The sequence below is a fragment of the Myotis myotis genome, unplaced genomic scaffold, assembly GCF_014108235.1.
Source record: "Myotis myotis isolate mMyoMyo1 unplaced genomic scaffold, mMyoMyo1.p scaffold_m19_p_8, whole genome shotgun sequence".
Lineage (NCBI taxonomy): Eukaryota > Metazoa > Chordata > Mammalia > Chiroptera > Vespertilionidae > Myotis > Myotis myotis.
Window position 1 is genome coordinate 25,232,039 of NW_023416390.1, and position 21,046 is coordinate 25,253,084.

The 21,046-nt window shown below is 40.5% G+C and overlaps 1 protein-coding gene and 1 non-coding gene across 2 annotated transcripts in view; one reads left to right on the forward strand and one right to left on the reverse strand.

Moving 5' to 3' along the window:
• The window catches only part of FARSB (phenylalanyl-tRNA synthetase subunit beta), a 64,556-nt gene that overhangs the window by 33,369 nt on the left and 10,141 nt on the right, over window positions 1-21,046 (reverse strand). Inside the window, exons 6-14 of the mRNA XM_036319852.1 lie at window positions 19,327-19,477; window positions 18,259-18,367; window positions 17,087-17,157; window positions 11,425-11,486; window positions 10,068-10,119; window positions 4,155-4,216; window positions 3,704-3,911; window positions 3,144-3,224; window positions 2,244-2,336 (exon numbers count right to left, since the gene is read on the reverse strand). Coding sequence (XP_036175745.1) covers window positions 2,244-2,336; window positions 3,144-3,224; window positions 3,704-3,911; window positions 4,155-4,216; window positions 10,068-10,119; window positions 11,425-11,486; window positions 17,087-17,157; window positions 18,259-18,367; window positions 19,327-19,477 — 889 coding nt within the window. The remainder of the gene's footprint in view (window positions 1-2,243; window positions 2,337-3,143; window positions 3,225-3,703; window positions 3,912-4,154; window positions 4,217-10,067; window positions 10,120-11,424; window positions 11,487-17,086; window positions 17,158-18,258; window positions 18,368-19,326; window positions 19,478-21,046) is intronic.
• Window positions 12,048-12,173, forward strand: LOC118662350. The gene has a single exon (XR_004969729.1). It is a non-coding gene; the product is annotated as a U6atac minor spliceosomal RNA (small nuclear RNA).

The window sequence follows — 21,046 nt, forward strand, 5'->3', positions numbered from 1 at the left end:
CAGAGCTACAGGAGGGCTGGCTGAGTGTAAATTCTACAACTAGAAGGAGAGAAAAGCACACTGCGAGCGGGAGGAGCTGCGGAGGTGGCGTGCAGAGGTACGGGGGCTCGCGCGCGCGGAAAGGGTCTGGCACCTGAGGACGCGGCTGTCTTTTTGAATCCGGAGGGAGACACAAGCTCCCAACGGCTCTGAAATCCGGTTCCGGGAAGTCTCTGGGGACCCAGGGCTCATACGGGGAGATACTGGACTGTCTGGCAGCGGGCGAGCTTGAGAGCGGCTTTCCCTCAGAGGTGCTTGCAGCCGTTGCCGGGACACTGGGACTCGCGACTCCTTAGGGCAGGGCTGAGGCTCCGCCATAGCTGCTTTCTCAGCCCTTTGATTCCTTGAGACCCTGCCCCACCCAGGCTGCGGCAGAGGCTTTTGCATATGAATGCCCCGGCCATTTGCAACCTGTAATTACCTAACCGCAGCCCGGGCCAGATAGACTCAGAGCTTCCAAGAGAAGGCCCAGGCCCCACAGCGGCTTGCATTGCTACACAGCTGAGCATCATCAGGGCAGCTGATTCTCGCTGCCAATTGCCCTGGAGGTCAATTCCTCCCAGTGATCCTACAACAACCAAGGCATAGCTACAACAAGACTGTGCACAAAGCCCACGAGGGGGTGCACCAAGAGTGTCCACCTCAGGTAACTGGGGAGGCTGAGCTACTGGGCCCTACAGGACACCTAGCACACAAAGCCACTCTATCAACACAGGGAAGCAACCAAAATGCGGAGACAAAGAAACAGGTCACAAATGGCAGAAATGGAGGAAAGCAAACGATTGGATATAGAGTTTAAGGCCACGGTTATAAGGTTTTTCAAGAATTTTATGGAAACCGCCGATAAATTTAATGAATCCCTCAATAAGTATAGGGAGACCATGGAGGACATGAAAAAGGACCAACTAGAAATTAAGCATACACTGACTGAAATAAAGAATAATTTACAGAGATCCAGCAGCAGAAAAGAGGATCCCAAGAATCAAGTCAAAGATTTGAAATACAAAGAAACAAAAAATACCCAACCGAAAAAGAAAAAAGAAAAGAGATTCCAAAAATATGAAGATAGTGTAAGGAACCTCTGGGACAACTTCAAGCGTACCAACATCAGAATTATAGGGGTACCAGAAGGAGAGAGAGGGCAAGATATTGAAAACCTTTTTGAAGAAATAATGACAGAAAACTTCCCCCACCTGGTGAAAGAAATGGACTTACAAGTCCAGGAAGCGCAGAGAACCCCAAACAAAAGGAATCCAAGGAGGACCACACCAAGACACATCATAATTAAAATGCCAAGAGCAAAAGATAAAGAGAGAATCTTAAAAGCAGCAAGAGAAAGACAGTCAGTTACCTACAAGGGAGTACCCATACGACTGTCAGCTGATTTCTCAACAGAAACCATGCAGGCCAGAAGAGAGTGGCAAGAAATATTCAAAGTGATGAATAGCAAGAACCTGCAACCAAGATTACTTTATCCAGCAAAGCTATCATTCAGAATAGAAGGTCAGATAAAGAGCTTCACGGATAAGAAAAAGCTAAAGGAGTTCATCACCACCAAACCAGCATTATATGAAATGCTGAAAGGTATTCTTTAAGAAGAGGAAGAAGAAAAAGGAACTCTTACCATTTGCCACAGCATGGATGGAACTTGAGAGCGGATAAATACCACAGGATCTCACTCATTTGTGGAATATAATGAACAACATAAGCTGATGAACAAGGACTGATCCAGAGACGGAGAGGCATTGATTGGACTGTCGGGACTTGGAGGGAAGGTAGGGGAGGGTGGGGGTAAGGGGGAAAGATCAACCAAAGGACTTATATGCAAGCATATAGGCCTAACCAATGGACATGGACAACGGGGGGGTGAGGGCATGAGCGGGGGTGGGGGGCGTGGGGGGTAGAGGGTAATGTGGGGACAAGGACACATATGTAATATCTTAATCAATAAAAATATATTAAAAAAAAAATGAAAAAAAAAAAAAAAAAAAAAAAAAAAGAAAAAAATTGTAAATGGAAGATTATGAGAGGGTTTCATGTGCCAGCAAAAGTTACTGGCGTGCCATGTTTGGCATGCATGCCAGGGGTTGCCCACCCCTGAACTATAACTTATCCAAGAGATTTTTTTCAGTATTAGATGAGGTATAATAATATCTGAAAAAACTTTTCATAACTTATGTGCTTTCTTTACTGAAAATTCTTACCTGAAATTCAGCTGTTTTAGGATTACTTATATGGACTGCATTAGTTGCAGAGATATCCAAACCAAGTTTATCAGCAATATCTTCCTGGGAGCACTAAGAAATGCATACAAAATAGATCAATATGGAAAAGTGACCAACAAATTTAATATAAGAAGTATCAAATGCTGTAAGTCAACTTACTGTCTTATAACAATGTTGCTTCTCTATATAAATCAGTGAGTTAAGATTAAGCTAAGAATAAACATTTAGCAAATAACTGAGGCCCACAGCAGATGCAATTTAACATCAATAGTTCTCCTACAATGAGTTCTAGCGGTGATACAGAGCTACAGTAATTTTCACATGAGGGTGGTAGTATAGTCTGTACTTGGGCTGTTCCTAAGCTAGGCTCCCATTTGCCTTACCAGAGGATGGGGATTTCCTTCTTTATAATAAAATTAATTTACTGATTTTGGCCCTTTATGTCAGCTTTTCAACTCAAAGCAAATGCTTGGGAACATGTTCAAAGACAAAGAATACGTTTAATGTGGAAAAGTCCCCAAGTCCTTAACCAGGGCAGCATCTAGTGGACATAGGCACAGCCAAATTAAGACTAATAATTCTAACCCAATAAATTTGATTATGAAATATATTGTGAACCATCAACACTCACATGAAACTATAAAATACATTATGATCTGTTATTGAAGACTTTAGTCCTTCGTGTTTTTCTGTGATTAGAAACAGAAATCTCCCAACATTTCTTTATGAGAAAGTTGTACCATCGCAAATAACAAAGTTACTCTTTTAAAGCCTGGAAATTTTAGTAGTCTAGATTTTATAAATTTATATAAGGAATCCTGGAATCAACACTTCAGTTTCAAAGTCAACAGTCAGCTGAGCAGAGAAATGTAAACATACCAGAGCAAACGTAAGTGCTTCGGTGAAGCCAGCAGCTGCCATGTCGTATCTTAGAAGTTCCGTGAGCTTATTAAGGGGAAACTGGGGGGGGGGGGGGGGGGGGAGTTTAATTCACCTCAATAAAATTTGTATTTTTAAAAAAGAGATTTATATAGAACATGTGATAAAAGGAAACCACCCTTCCATCCTTACTAATATACTGCTGGTGCCACCCCTCCTCCACCCCCTCACCACCCCAATATACCTACACAGACATACAAAACCCCACTTTACCTCTCTCACACAGAGCTGCTGCCTCCAGGCCCAGGCTAAGAAAATGAATCTCCCAGTTAGAGATTCAACAAGGGCTCTACTAGTACACTCAAAACCTGTCTTTCTTCAAAGAACTAGTCATCACAGGTTTCCAACTTACTCTAATCAACTGGGCATCTGTTTTGTATCCTCTCCATAGCAAATGCCTCATAGCACAGCACATCCAAATACTGCTTAATTCCTATGTTCTGGCATTCAACAATCAGATTCTAACTATAAGGAGTGTTTATTTACGGGTGCAATCTTACTTGATTAGCTATGGTGTATGTTTTCGGGAGAGCCATCTGAATGTTGTTATATCCATAGGCAATAGCTGCATCTTCTACAATATCACATGCATGGATAACGTCAGCTCTGGTCGGAGGGATTTCAATCTCAATCTGATTCCCATCGCCAATGACTTCTGACTTTAAGTACATCCTAGTCAAAAGCTTAGCAATATTTTCTGGTGTTTCTCTGAAATAGGAATGTACAAACCATAAACTTCACTGCATTATTTAAAACATGTTTCTTTTTTGTTTTAAAAATCCTACTTCTTTCTCAATTCTAACAGACGTCCTATCATCACTTCATTTACTCTGAAAGGGTATCAAAACCCTCTCCCAGCATTCTTTCAGGAAAAATTAAATAGTGTTGTGTGCACTTCACTCTTGAATTCTCTCCAACCATAAATAAATAGATGAAATTTTCAGAGCATACCTGATTCCAACTTTTTTGTTAATTAGGTCAGCTCTCACCATCTCCTTTCGGTAAGCCAGTTCCTTAAGAGAAAGAGTTCAAGAAGCTTAAATCATCCCCATAAGATGCAGCCTTAGCCATTTTCTATTTCAACTTGCTGTTGTTAGTTTCCTTTCCCTTCCAAGAAACTGTCACTAGAGCCACATGCTGAAAATACTTGGTGTTTGAAAACACTATGGAGGAACAAACCTGCTACATCATGTTCATGTCAGAACATTCTACCTGCTCGACTACTGGAACTGCTCACAAAGAACATCAAATACCAAACCGTATTCTCTTTTAGAGGGTCAGTCACCATTTTCTTCAACAGAACACTGGTGTATTTATCATTGCTAACATGCTATGAATCCTGCTGAAGATCTTCAGTCTCATCTCAGGCAAGTAGGTGTTTATGACCAAGAAAGAGTAACTCATGTACCACAATGTTCTCTCCCTTCCTTAGTCCAGCAGTGTTAGGAGACATTGCTTCCCTATCATCTTCCAGGTGGGGAAATGCAGCCCTGCCCTAGTGCTAGCTCTCAAGCTGCTCCAAGAGCCAGCACTACCAGAGCATCTCACGAACTGGTACTTCGTTGTCTTCAAATTGTACATAACTCTACATGGTAGGCAGGAACAAACACACATAAAATCCAGGCTTTTCAGCAACTTTAGAAAACACATCTATGAATATTTCTTATCACTAAATTACTCTCAAGAGTGTAACTGCCATTGGCAAAAAGGCCATAAATTTTAAGACCTGTTTGGACTCAGGTCAGGACAATGAGCCAGAGCCTTGCTATTCCAAATACAGTTCTCGGGCAGGAGCATCAGCACCACCTGAGCGCTCGTCAGAGCGAGACTCCCGGGTCCTTAGAGTCAGAGCAGGCACGAAGGGCAGGCACACCAGACCCCATGAGCCAGAGTTGGAATGTTCTTAAAATCCCTAGCTGAGTGCACATTAGAGTTTGAGAACCACTGGACTGGATGCTATTGACTGCATAAAAGTAACTAACCTTTACTGAACAGTTACTAAGAGCTAACAGGACAAGATATCTTTTAAGATAATCTTAACCCTCATAACAGACACTATTAGTATACTCATTTTACAGATAAGGAATATAAGTTCGATATTAATAACTAGTTCCAGGTCATAACAATGTTAAGCTGCTTAATCCGAGCACTGGCTATATTCCCAGTGCTTAGAAAAATGCTTTTTAGATAATAAGCACTCAGTATACAGTTAAAAAATGTATGTATGAAGTAACAAATGAAGAAATTAAGAAACAAATTCAGGTAGCTTCATTCCAAAGCTCACAGCATTAACCATTAATTAGTCTCTCTCTGTTCTCTTTTTCTCCTCTAGTTCTCTTATTCCAAACTCTATTCTTTTATATGAAACTAGAGGCCTGGTGCACAAAATTCGTGCACTGGGGGTGGGGGTGGAGGGTCCCTCAGCCCAGCCTGCATCCTCTCGCAGTCCCGGAAGCCCTCGGGGGATGTCTGACTGATGGCTTAGGCCCACTCCCTGGGCCTAAACCAACAATTGGACATCCTTAGCACTACCACGGAGGCAGGAGAGGATCCTGCCACTGCCGCTGTGCTCGCCAGACATGAGCCCGGCTTCTGGCTGAGTGGCACTCCCCCTGTGGGATCAGGCCAAAACCGGCTCTCCAACATCCCCTGAGGTGTCCTAGATTTCGAGAGGGCGCAGGCCAGGCTAAAGGACCCCACTGGTGCACGATTGGGGCCGGGGAGAGATGCAGAAGGTTGGCCAGCAGGGGAGGGACCATGGGAGGGCTCCAGGGTGTGTATGGCCCATCTCACTCAGTCCCAATTGGCCGGACCCCAGCATCAAGCTAACCTACCACTTGGAGCGTCTGCCCCCTATTGGTCAGTGCATGACAGCGAGCAGTTGAGCAGCCTTAGCATATCATTAGCATATTACGCTTTGATTGGTTGAACGGTCGACCGGTCAACTGGACACTTAGCTTATTAGGCTTTCATTATATAGGATAACAGAAGACTAGGAAACATTTTCAAAGTGTTTGGGAAACTCTGCTATTTCATGTGAGGAAGAATTAGTTTCCCCAAGAAGCTCATTCTTTATTGGGAAGACAATCTATCCTAGTCTAAGTTTACAAAGAAGTGAATAAATAATGAAACACCGGTATAGCACTCCTTTTCAAAAAGTCCACCATTTCACATTTATGAAAGCTCTTTATAATAAAAATAAATGATTTCAAGGAATTAGCTACATGAGGAGAAAAGTGAACAAAATTTTAAGATATATTTCTTTTTCCTCCCGAAAGTATATATTTCACTTTTTTTTTTTATGGTTTTTTTTTTTCAATTAAATCTTTATTGTTCAGATTATTACATTACTCTTTTTTCCCACCATAACTCCCCTCCACCCAGTTCCCACCCCACCCTCCGCCCTCACTCTCCACCCACTGTCCTCATCCATAGGTGCACGATTATTGTCCAATCTCTTCCCTCACCCCCACACCCCTTTCCCCCCCCAAGAATAGTCACTCCATTCCCCTTCTATGTCCCTGATTCTATTACAATCACCAGTTCATACTGTTCATCAGATTATTTATTCCCTTGATTTTTAGATTCACTTGTTGATAGATGTGTATTTGTTGTCCATAATTTGTATCTTTACCTTTTTCTTTTTCTTCCTCTTCTTAAAGGATACCTTTCAGCATTTCATATAATACTGGTTTGGTGGTGATGAACTGCTTTAGCTTTTTCTTATCTGTGAAGCTCTTTATCTGGCCTTCAATTCTGAATGATAGCTTTGCTGGATAAAGTAGTCTTGGTGGTAGGTTCTTGGTATTCATCACTTTGAATATTTCTTGCCACTCCCTTCTGGCCTGCAAAGTTTCTGTTGAGAAATCAGCTGACAGTCGTATGGGTATTCCCTTGTAGATAACTGAGTTTCTTTCTCTTGCTGCTTTTAGGATTCTCTCTTTGTCTTTTGCTCTTGGCATTTTAATTATGATGTGTCTTGGTGTGGTCCTCTTTGGATTCCTTTTGTTTGGGGTTCTCTGCACTTCTTGGACCTGTAAGTCTATTTCTTTCATCAGGTGAGGGAAGTTTTCTGTCATTATTTCTTCAAATAGGTTTTCAATATCTTGCTCTCTCTCATCTTCTGGCACCCCTATAATTCTACGTTGGTGCGCTTGAAGCTGTCCCAGAGGCTCCTTACACTATCTTCATATTTTCGGATTCTTTTTTCATTTTGCTTTTCCGGTTGGGTGTTTTTTACTTCTTCATATTTCAAATCTTTGACTTGATTCCTGCGACCCTCTGGTCTGCTGTTGGGAGTCTGTATATTATTCTTTATTTCAGTCAGTGTATGCTTAATTTCTAGTTGGTTCTTTATCACAACATTGAGGGTCTCATTAGATTTCTTGAGGATCTCACTACATTTATCGGCGGTCTCACCAGTCTTTTCGAGGGCCTTATTAAATTTATCGGCGGCTTCTAGACAGTTCTTTAAAGACCTTAAAAGTGTGGTTTTGAACTCTATATCCAACAGTTTGCTTTCCTCCAATTCTGTTGTTTGTGTCCTGTTTCTTTGCCTCGGCATTTTTTATGCTTCGCTGTGTCGATAGAGTGCCTTTCTGTGCTAAGTGTCCCAATTACCTGAGGTAGACACTCTTGGTGCACCCCCTTGTGGGCTTTGTGCACAGTCTTATTGTAGTTAAGCCTTGATTGTTGTAGTTATCACTGGGAGGAATTGACCTCCTGGCCAATTGGCTGTGAGAATCAGCTGTGTCTGCAGTGGGAGAACTTCTGTGCTGGAGACACCCCTCTGGGGCTAGACTTGCTTCAGTGGGGCTCTGGTGCTCACTAAGTCTGCCCCCTGAGTGTGTCTTTTATGGTTCCATGGAGCTGCAAACTGGATGGTCCCACTCTGATCTCTGGGCTTCCTGGCTCCTGGATCTCTAGGGAGGTGCTAATCTAGCCTTTGCCTGAGGCTATCCAGCAAAAGTCTCCCTGCAGGGCTTGGGCGGGGCAGGTCCCACAGGATCAACAGGGCGGGGTTAGCAATTATGGCTGCTCTCAGTCTTGCCCTCAGAGGCTCTGCTTCTCAGTGTCCCAGTAATCGCTGCAAGCCCCACGGAGAGAAAGCTGCCCTAGGGTTCTGAGCGATGCCAGACAGTCCAGCTTCTCCTGTATGAGTCTGGGTCCCTAGAGACTCGCCCGGAACTGGAGCTCAGAGCCTGAGACTCCCTCCCGACTGAAAACGACAGCCGCGCCCTCAGCCGCCAGCCCGCTCCGCATGCACTCTGCACCTTAGTATTTTACTTCAGCACTGCGCCTCCTCTGAGTCTCGGTATGCTTTCTCTTTCCTCCTAGTTGTAGAACTTCCACTCAGCCAGCCTTCCTGTGGTTCTGGATAATGTCCGTTCCATCTTTTAGTTGTATTTTTAAAGTGGTTGTTCGAGGCAGCAAACTCCGGTGTTTACCTATGCTGCCATCTTGGTTTTCTCCTATATTTCACTTTTATTAATACTTGACAATTCTTCATATTAAAAAGAAAAAGAACTTTTTCAAATAAGACATTATTTTAAAACAGACAGAAAAGGCACCTCTAGCTAATCCCAAATACTACTGTGGTAGATTGTATAAATGGCCACATTCTTACAGTCTCCATGGCCTTGGAGTCTACTTCACCCCCTTTCAATCTAGCAGAATTACTGGTTCTGCTTAAAGGCACCTGAGCACCGGACATGCTCTCTTGCTGCTGGGAATCCGGCACCACCATCAGCTGGATGATGAGAGACACTTGACCTACTGACCCCACAGCCAGAACAGACATGTGAGAGGCCATCCCAGGTCATCCAGCTGTTAGCCTACCAACCAGGGGCTACACAGGAGCGAGCCCAGCAGAGGTGAGCCAAACTGGGCCAGACCAGAACTACCAAGTTGACCAACAGAATCATGACATAAACAAATCCTTGTTATTTTAAGTCACTAACTCTTGGGATGGTTTGTCACATAACAAAAGCTAACTGGTAACAACTACTAAAATAATTTAAAAAGAAAAAAAAAGACACTGCCTATAATTTCAGTCATGCTTTCTACAATTATACATTTATTTTGAATTATAACTAATACTCTAGAAAAAAAGATGATTCTATATACTATCAGGAAGGGGGAGGTTTTAATCTTGGCAGGTTTGATCTACTTTAAAAGCTATTTTAATAGTAGAAACTACTCTAGAAAGATACACATCATAAATGACAAGAGGAATAATGAAAAAAACAAAAACAAAACACACAAACAAAAAAAAACCCAGCTCATCAAAGAATGTCCTCACTTAACAAAATGACTGAGACACATTTAGACATGAAGAACAGCATGTATTAGACATGACAACTTTATATTTATAAAGCCCTCTTGGGGGGAAAAAGCCCCAAATTAAAAATAATGCTAGCTTACATTATTTTTAGTTACAGTGATGAACAAGTGTGAAGAGACTAATAAGGTTTGGAGGGATGAGTAATCTTAAAAGGGGTGAGACTGTAAATTACCCACTTAACTAGTTAATAAGAGAATAAATCACAGAAATTATGGCCAAATAATGCTGAGGTATAATATAGTGTGTTAGGAGTTAAGTGGGACTGTCCAGGCTTAAATCCTGGCCCACCTGTAACAGTAACAGGCAAACTATTTAATATCTCAAGGTTTCTGGATCTCCATCTAGAAAAGGGCATGAAAACAGCACCCACTCTTAGAGGGTCAATGTGAGGATTATATCCATGTAGTGCACATAGTGTAGTTCCTGGCATGTGGGTGGATGGACAGATAAACAAACAGCACTCCACAGCCATTACCATTATCATTATCACATCATCATCAAGTCACTTCTTAAGTACTTACTGGAAAAGTAGATGATTTTCCATTAGGAAAAACTACCTCAGCTGCTTCAACCCTGAAAAAAATAAAATACTTAAGAAAATGAAGATCCATAAATTCTAGAAATGTGCATGGTTGACAAATCTTTCACTTGGTCTACAACTGTAGCCTCCATATATTGAAACTGTTCGTATTCCAACACTTTTTTGGATTAATCCTCCTAAATACAAACTTACTCTACCATTCTCTCTCCTATGGCTCCCATGTCTCTCCAGGCAGCACCCACTTGATATGTTTCCCAGTCCTGTAGAGCATGCACTCTCTATGGACTCCTTGCCAGTACTGACACACACAGTCCAGGCTTTACCAGGGTGGTGTGTTACACAACAAAAGCTGACTGACACAACCACTAAAATCAATTTTTAAACAAAGCAACTGATACTGCTCATACAATTTCAGTCCTACTTTCTACAGTTATACATTTTGAATTATAATCAATAGTCTAGAATAAGCTATGATTTGGTACACAGTAAGGGCCATATAAGTTTATTAAATATTTTTTAAATAAAAAATAGCTTTGAAAAAATTACAGTAATCTTATTGCTATATACATGGGACATAGGATGCTCTGATATATACTTCTCTACTTTTGTCTGGCTCTTCCTCTTGCTATTCCTTCATGTTTACATTCTCAAATTCAATGATCCTTAACACAGCTTAAATTTCATTGCCTCCATGAGGCCTGCCCAGATTGCCTCAGCTAGGAGTAACTTGCACTTACAAACAGCCAAAACATCACTGAAAATTTTTAAAGTACTTATCACTTTTTATTTTATACACTAGAGGCCCGGTGCACAAAAATTTGTGCACTCGGTGGGGGGTCCCTTAGCCCGGCCTGTGCCCTCTCCCAGTCTGGGACCCCTTGGGGGATGTCTACCTGCTGGCTTAGGCCTGCTCCCTGGGGGATCGGGCCCAAGCTGGCAGTCAGACATCCTTCTGGCAGCCCAACAGCCCTCAGGGGATGTCCACTTGCCAGAGAGGAGCAGGCCTAAACTGCAGTCGGACATCCAGCCCTGTACTGGCAGCCATCAGCCTGGCTTGTGGCTGAGCAGAGCTCCCCCTGTGGCTGCCAGCCGCTATCTTGGTTGGGTTAACTTGCATATAGTTGCTCTGATTGGCTGGTGGGCGTGGCTTAAGGCATAGCAAAGATACGGTCAATTTGCATGTTTGTCTTTTATTAGTGTAGATTATTTATGCATATGCCTTAGCTCCCAAAGAGATTACATGTTCTAGTTACAGGAACACATTTTCAGCTTTATATTTAGCACAGGCCTTCGTGCTTTGCCGTCAGAAGAAACAATAGGGCACCAAGTGAACTTACGTAAATTGATTCTCACAATATTCACTGAACATGGTGACAATAATATCAAGAACTATTTTTGCCTGCAAAGAAAAAAGACAAATATTATGGTAATCTATAAATATATGTATTTTCTCTTCACTCAGAAATGAATATTTAATATAATTTAGTTCCCAAATATCTAAAAATGAACCTCTATACACACATTGTAAAAGGGGGAATGGAATAAACACTTATGAACTAAATTAGGCCTGTCCTTATCTTCAAGTGTTTAGCATTTATGCTGTTTTCTGAAAGGTACAATCCATGACTGGGACAAAGCATTTACTTCCCCCGCCCCTTCCTTGGATTCACCACATTTTGACAGTGACAAATGGTTAACTACAGACCAATACCGTAAGTCTCTGCAGCCAGATGCCTGACTCCCGCCACCACCACTTAGTAGTAGTCTGGGCAAGTTACTTACTGTCTTTGTACCTTAGTTTCGTCATCTGCTAAATGGAGATAATTAAAGTCCCTACCTCATTTGGTTATTATGAGGAGTGTGTGTGTGTGTATTACACAGAAAGCAATGCCTGATATAGTGAATGCCATAGCGATTTAATTTTTTTTAACTGAAAAAATATGCTTAGAAAAAATACAGTGTGTTGTATGAAAGGAGAGAAGGTTAGCACTCCCCTTGACAAGGATGGAAGAGGCTCTCGGGCCTAACAACACGCATACGGTTAAGGCATTGCCACCTACTTCATGGCATCTAACCACTGTTTTTACCAGATATCAAACTGTATTACAAAGCCACTGTTCTCAAAACTGCCTGGTACTGGCACAAGAACAGACATATAGATCAATGGAATAGAATAGAAAACCCAGAAATCAACCGGAACCAATATGCTCAATTAGTATTTGACAAAGGAGGCAAGAACATACAATGGAGTCAAGAAAGTCTCTTCAATAAATGGTATTGGGAAAATTGGACAGATACATGCAAAAAAATGAAACTAGACCACCAACTTACACCATACACAAAAACAAACTCAAAATGGATAAAGGACTTAAATGTAAGACGGGAAACCATAAAAATACTAGAGGAATCCAAAGGCAACAAAATCTCAGACATATGCAGAAGCAATTTCTTCACCAATACAGCTCCTAGGGCACTTGAAACTAAGGAGAAAATGAACAAATGGGACTACATCAAAATAAAAAGCTGCTGCACAGCAAAAGAAACCATCAACAAAACAACAAGAAAGCCCACAGCATGGGAGAACATATTTGCCAATGATATCACCGATAAGGGTTTAATCTCCAACATTTATAGGGAACTCATACAATTTAACAAAAGGAAGATAAACAATCCAATCAAAAAATGGGCAAAGGACCTAAATAGACACTTTTCAAAAGAGGACATTCAGAAAGCCAAGAAACATATGAAAACATGCTTGAAGTCACTAATCATCCAAGAGATGCAAATCAAAACAACAATGAGGTACCATCTCACACCTGTCAGAATGGCTATCATCAACAAATCAACAAATGACAAGTGCTGGAGAGGATGTGGAGAAAAAGGTACACTCGTGCACTGCTGGTGGGAATGCAGACTAGTGCAGCCACTGTGGAGAACAGTATGGAGTTTCCTCAAAAAGTTAAAAATGGAACTCCCATTTGACCCAGTGATCCCACTTCTAGGAATATATCCCAGGAACCAAAAACACCAATCAGAAAGGATATATGCACCCCTATGTTCATAGCAGCACAATTCACCATAGCTAAGATCTGGAAACAGCCTAAGTGCCCATCAGCAGATGAATGGATTAGAAAACTGTGGTACATCTACACAATGGAATACTACGCTGCTGTAAAAAAAGAAGGTACTCTTACCATTTGCAACAGCATGGATGGAACTGGAGAGCATTATGCTAAGTGAAATAAGCCAGTCAATGAAGGAAAAATACCACATGATCTCACTCATTTATGGATAATTAAGGCCATTATGAACTGATGAACAAAAATAGGTAAAGAGGCATAGCAACATCGAACAGACTGTCAGACTACAGCAGAAAGTCCGGGGAGGGTTGGGTAGGGGGAGTAAGAGATCAACCAAAGGACTTGAATGCATGCATATAAGCATAACCAATGGACACAAGACACTGGTGGGTAGGGGAGGCCAGGGGAAGGTCAAGGGGAGAAAAAAAAAAAGGAGACATATGTAATACTCTTTGTAATACTTCAAGCAATAAAACAAAATTTAAAAAAAGAAAAAAGAGAGGGAAAACTAAGATGGCGGCATAGGTAAACACCGGGAAATTGTCGCCTCACACAACAATTGAAAATTACCGCAAAGGACTGAGCAAACATCATCCAGAACAACAGGAAGGCTGGCTGAGTGTAAATTCTACAACTAGAAGGAAAGAAAAGCACGCTGAGAGCCAGAGGCGCTGCGGAGGTGAAGTGCAGAGGTACGGCGGCTCGCGCGCGCGAGGAAAGGGGGTGGCGCCTGAGGACGCGGCTGTCTTTTTGAATCACAAACTCCCAACTGCTCTGAACTCCGGTTCCGGGAAGTCTCTGGGGACCCAGGTCTCATACGGGGAGAAGCTGGTCTGTCCGGCAGCGGGCGAACTTGAGGGCGGCTTTCCCTCAGAGGTGCTTGCAGCCGTTACCGGGACACTTAGACGCGCGACTCCGGGCGGAGAATCGGCCATAGCTGCTTTCTCCGCCCTTTGATTCCCTGAGACCCCGCCCCACCCAGGCTGCGGCAGAGGCTTTTGCATGTGAATGTACCTAACTGCAGCCTAGCCAGGCAGACCCGGAACTTCCAAGAGAAGGCCCAAGGCCCCGCAGCGGCTTGCATTGCTTCACAGCAGAGCCTCTTCGTGGCTCCTACTGTGTGGTCTCAGGCAGAGGCTGAATTAGCACCTCCTTAGATCCAGGAGCCACTGTACCCAGTGGTCAGAGGGGGACCATCCAGACTGCTACTCCTCAGATCCATAAGGGACAGACTCAGGGAGCAGACTCAGTGAGCACCAAAGCCCCACTGAAGCAAGTCTTGCCCCAGAAGGGTGTCTTCAGCACAGAAGTTCTCCCACTCCAGACACAGCTGATTCTCACAGCCAATTGGCCTGGAGGTCAATTCCTCCCAGTGATTCTACAACAACCAAGGCACCAAGAGTGCACCAAGAGTGTCCACCCCAGGTAACTGGGGAGGCTGAGCTACTGGGCCCTACAGGACACCTGGCGCGCAGGGCCACTCTATCAACACAGGGAAGCTGCCAAAATGCGGAGACAAAGAAACAGGTCACAAATGGCAGAAATGGAGGAAAGCAAACGATTGGATATAGAGTTCAAGGCCACGTTTATAAGGTTTTTCAAGAATTTTATGGAAACCGCCGATAAATTTAATGAATCCCTCAATAAGTATAGTGAGACCATGGAGGACATGAAAAAGGACCAACTAGAAATTAAGCATACACTGACTGAAATAAAGAATAATTTACAGAGATCCAGCAGTAGACAAGAGGATCCCAAGAATCAAGTCAAAGATTCGAAATACAAAGAAACAAAAAATACCCAACCGAAAAAGAAAAAAGAAAAGAGATTCCAAAAATATGAAGATAGTGTAAGGAACCTCTGGGACAACTTCAAGCGTACCAACATCAGAATTATAGGGGTACCAGAAGGAGAGAGAGGGCAAGATATTGAAAACCTTTTTGAAGAAATAATGACAGAAAACTTCCCCTACCTGGTGAAAGAAATGGACTTACAAGTCCAGGAAGCGCAGAGAACCCCAAACAAAAGGAATCCAAGGAGGACCACACCAAGACACATCATAATTAAAATGCCAAGAGCAAAAGATAAAGAGAGAATCTTAAAAGCAGCAAGAGAAAGAAACTCAGTTATCTACAAGGGAGTACCCATACGACTGTCAGCTGATTTCTCAACAGAAACCATGCAGGCCAGAAGAGACTGGCAAGAAATATTCAAAGTGATGAATAGCAAGAACCTGCAACCAAGATTACTTTATCCAGCAAAGCTATCATTCAGAATAGAAGGTCAGATAAAGAGCTTCACGGATAAGAAAAAGCTAAAGGAGTTCATCACCACCAAACCAGCATTATCTGAAATGCTGAAAGGTATTCTTTAAGAAGAGGAAGAAGAAAAAGGAACTCTTACCATTTGCCACAGCATGGATGGAACTGGAGAGCAGATAAATACCACATGATCTCACTCATTTGTGGAATATAATGAACAACATAAGCTGATGAACAAGGACTGATCCAGAGACGGAGAGGCATTGATTGGACTGTCGGGACTTGGAGGGAAGGTAGGGGAGGGTGGGGGTAAGGGGGAAAGATCAACCAAAGGACTTATATGCAAGCATATAGGCCTAATCAATGGACATGGACAACGGGGGGGTGAGGGCATGAGCGGGGGGGGGGGGGGGGGGTAGAGGGTAACGTGGGGACAAGGACACATATGTAATATCTTAATCAATAAAAAATATATTTAAAAAAAAATAAAAATAAAAATAAAAAAATAAATTAAATAAAATAAAATAAAAAAAGAAAAAAGAAAAAATACAGTAACCTTATTAGGATATATACCTTGCTTTTATATATACTTCACTCTTATAAACAAGCTTCAAGAAAGATATCCAAGGTCTGCTAATGTATGAATTTAAAAATGTTTTTTAATATATTACTACACTATTTCTCAAGGCAAATATGGTATATGAAAGTTATAAATGAAATACCTTACAATGATCTCCAACTCTGTAAATGTATATGAATGCCATTTACCTGCCTTCTACACCCCAGCCTTCTCCTGCCTTTCAAGTTTTCCTTTCTTAAGTTGCTTAACTGCCATCTTACTCTATGCCTTACTTAACATGAATAAAGAAATCATAGGCCATAGCAAAAAGCTTTCATAACAATCTAATCCAATATATGTAGTGGTTGAAAGTGAGTACACAACTAGTATTCTACATATTCTGGATGGCATTATGTGCATAAACACTTTACTAATTGTTAAACAGAATTTCTTTTTTTTCTTTTTTTTAACATATTTTTTTGATTTTTTACAGAGAGGAAGAGAGAGGGATAGAGAGTTAGAAACATCGATGAGAGAGAAACATCAATCAGCTGCTTCCTGCACACCTCCTACTGGGGATATGCCCGCAACCAAGGTTTATGCCCTTGACCAGAATCGAACCCAGGACCTTTCAGACTGCAGGCCAACACTCTATCCACTGAGCCAAACTGGCCCAGGCTAAACAGAATTTCTTTATAGCCAGTTTGTTTTTAAAGAATTTTTATCAAATACACAAAGTTACCAAATTACCCCGCATTTTAATTTAGATAAACAACTTATACAGATCATATTACAATACTTATCCTGTTCTGTTTTACAGTTACGTGGTTAATTCTCCCACGACAACAAGTTCCTTCAAGTCAAGGAATATGTAACTCATTATTAAATTCTCAGCACTGAAAAGACAATACAGGTGCTCACTAAACATTTGTCGATTGAATGAAAGCACCATAACTGAAGTATAGAATATATCTTTCTAATTTTCTAAAATATGTTCCCACCTTCAAAATAAACATATTTTTAAATTTAGCCATATAGTCTTGACCCAGAAGTAAAAATCTATCCTGACAGTACAAAAACAGAAAAAAGTTTTTTTTACCTTAGTAAAGTCAGTTCCTGTGCATTCAATAAATACATTTCTAGTATTTACTGTTATTTTGGTATGGTTTCCTACAATGAACACAAAATAATAGCAAAACAGTTTCAGAAATATAAGTGCACAAAAAGCTCTACAAAACAGAAACTACATTTTAATTTAGAACACAATATAAACTAACATCTCAAAGTAAGGGGATATACAACTTTTATTTTAAGCTCCATTGCAGAATAAAGACAAAATAATAACAGGCCTTACTGAGTGTATTCAATGTGTCAGGAGCTATGCCAAGCACTTAGCAGAGGTTATCTCATCTCATCTTCACCACAACTCTATGACAGAGTTGCAGAGAGACAACTAAGATTGAGAGATAAAGCTCACTGACCATGATCACAAAGTAGTAAGCAGCAAGGCTAAGATTTGGGTCTGGATCTGGCTACCTCCGGAGCCCAGATTCTTAACCCCTATAACTACTAAAGTCCAAGCTTTGGAGCCAATGTAAATTGGAAAAGAAAAGCAAACATCTATGGCTTCAACATCATTAAATTTTGTAGTTACATTCAAGTTGTCTCATCAAAAAAGCCTTCAGAAGAGTTAAGAGGGTAAAATTCAGTTTAAAAGTTTTAGTTTAACTACAAAACAGACAAAGCAGAATTCAACTTTAAGTTTAACCAAGTAAATTACTTAAAACCAAAAAAAATATTCAAAAGCATTCAAATATGAAAAGCATTCAAAAATATTTCTAGTCCAGCCAGCGTGGCTCAGTAGTTGAGCACAGACCTATGAACCAGGAAGTCACGGTTCCATTCCCAATCAGGGTACATGCCCAGGTTGTGGGCTCATCCCCAGTGTGGGGCATGCAGGAGGCAGCCAATCAACGATTCTCTCTCATCATTGATGTTTCTATCTCTCTCTCCCTCCCCCTACCTCTCTAAAATCAAAAAGAAATAGTTTTTTAAAAGAATACTTACACATTTATAAATTTTATAAAAATCCCAAGTAAGATGTTGTTGAATAATGAATGGAAAGAACTATTACAAGAAAAATCTACCCAAGACATGAGATTCTCAGATTAAGAGTTAATTTGATTTGATTCAGCCAACTCTATTGAGAATTCTACAGAAATACTGAAGAATAAGACAGTAAAAATCGATGATGCTTAAGAAATAGCTCACCATTGATGATTGGAGGCATTGATAGGACAACACCATTGCTATCATAGATAACTGGGTACAGGGGCTTATTTTCAATAATATGTAAGTAATGTTTAAGATGGTTGTCAGTCTGAAAAAAATTAAGTCAAACAAAATTAGTTTTTTATTTCTATCAATGTAATTCGTTTATATACCTACCTAGTGTAAAAAGAAGGTGAAAAGTCAGAAAAAAAAACAATAAAAGTGCCCTAGGTTACAGAAAGTTCTAAGTTTTTAAAGGTGCTAATATAAATTAGTGTCTCAACATCCTAATACAGCCTCATCTCCCACTGGGAAGAGACGAAAACACAATTGAGCCATTTTCAACAGTGAGAACAAATTTGCACTGGTAAGCCTGAGTCATCTAAAATAAAACACACACCATCACAAAACTACCTGACTTGACTTGGGGTGGTGAACACTCAATACAGTGTACAGATGATGTATTGTAGAACTGTGCACCTGAAACCTGTATAATTTTGTTAAGCAGTGTCACCCTAATAAATTTAATAAAAAGGAAAAAACAAACAAAAATTATTTAAATAAATCGGAGAAATCACTAGCCAATCAGGCCAAGGATAATAGTTGCTTTTTTTCTAACAATATCCACTACTACTCTTAAAGTGACTACTGAATTCCTTGTCACTATTATACGATAAAATGATAATAATGGGAGACAAACATTTTGTAATAGTATTTCCCACACACATAAAAAAACAACAACAAAAAACACTAACTAAATCTATTTGTTCCTTCTACTTACATGAGTTTAATTATACCCAAATATGAATATTACATTGTGGTATGGTTTACTTCAGTGATTCTCTAGGTGCAAATTAAAATCATCCAAGTGGATAAAAGTGTAATAATAAAACAACACTATACCCAGTACCCCTCCTCTAGATCAAATAATCAATATCTCTGTGTTGGGGCCCACACACTGCTATTTTTTTTTTAAGCACTCAGTACATTTTTTGAATTCCAAGATTTGACTTTGAAGGAATTTCAAGATTTATGCAGAGCTATTACATAATATAGAAGAAAATTTACCTTGTATATATTCATCAGTTCACAGGCTGTATACTCCTTTGTCTTATTTAGAGGTTTGAATTTGATATCTGAAGGTCGCTTCGCAGTGTAAGTAAATGGGCCTGACAAAGTGTCCAAATCATGGGTACCAATAGCAACCAATGCTCTTTTCCTAAATGTTGAAAGAGGGAAAGAGAGAAGGAAAAAGAGATTTGAATATTCCAAAGCAGAAATTCTAAAGGTAACATAGGCTATATGTGTTTTTAAATTATTTTTAGACACTTCCCTAAAAACTGCCTGTTGCTCTATGCAACTTTAAAGGAGGATAAGGAACAAATTCAACTATTAAAAGTAATGAGAAATTATAAAGCTACTAACAAAACATGATTTCAGTAACTGAAGTAAATTCCTTGCCACTACGCTTTCCCAAGTGCTATGTTATAGGACATTTTCCAAATCAACATTCCCTCTGTCTTCTCTGAATCTCATTTCCTCAAGTAAACATGTTTTATTAAGTTAAACTACCAAATTGCTGTATTTTTTACTTTTCTATGTAAATACATTGTACATTAATACATTCTACATTAATAATGGAGAAAATTTAATTTAAAAGACTGAATTTACATTTAAAGTTTAATGTGTAGGGTAAGTTCAAAAGCTACTAATTTCCTTTGTTCTACAGTTTATCTACAAAGAACTTAAGGTAATTTTAGGAACTTATAATAAGTTACAAATGAGAAAAGAAATAGAAGTAGGATATCAAATAGATCCAGAACAATGTAAATATTAAATTAGAATCTAAAGGCCCACCATCTTACCGAGGGTCACAAATTTGGCTCTTTCTTTTCTTCTTCTTCTTTTTTTATGTTTTTATTGATTTTTTTTTTTTAAGAGAAGGGAGAGGGAGAAAGAGAGAAACATCGATGTGAAAGAGAAGCATCAATTGGTTGCCTCCTGTATACACCCCAACTGGGCACTGAACCCACACCTGGGCATGTGGCCTGACCAGGAATCAAACCAGTGACCTCTCAGAGCACAGGAAAACACCTAACCAACTGAGCCACACAGGACAGGGCTGGCTCTAAGCTTTCTAACAGACAATTCCTCAAGAGAAACTTGGACAGAATGTATGGTGTTCTTAAGATTTCTTAAACCTGGTTTTAGATATATATGCATATATTTGCATATTTATGCATAACCACATATACATTAGTAATCAAGGATTAAAATACATTAGTAATTAAGGATTTTACTGAAGTCCATATTACATTAACGCTGAAATAGTTTTTAAGATTTGCAAGAAACCAAATTTTGGTCAACCTCTAAGACCAGTGACTAAAACATTAATATCATGAATTGAACAGAATTGTTGACAAGCAAAAAGGAAGTGTTACTTTACTTAATGAGTTATATGCTTACTAGAGGCCTGGTGCATGAATTCGTGTACAGGTGGAGTGTTGCCGGCCTGGCCCCAATCGGGCCAATTGGGGGCTGGGCTGGACAGGCTGGCCTGGGTGAGGGGCCGTGGGAAGTTGGCTGGCTGGCCCCGCCCTTGATGGGGGCGGGGCTGGCAGGGGGAGGGGCCGCAGTGCACGTCATAACGACTGGTCTCATAGACAGGTTGTTCTGGTCGCTTGGCTTTTATATATATAGATTTCAGAACCAACACAAACAAATTTGACATATTAGCTAAAGCCTGATATTTGTTATAATCAATAAATATGCAATTTCCATTAGTTTT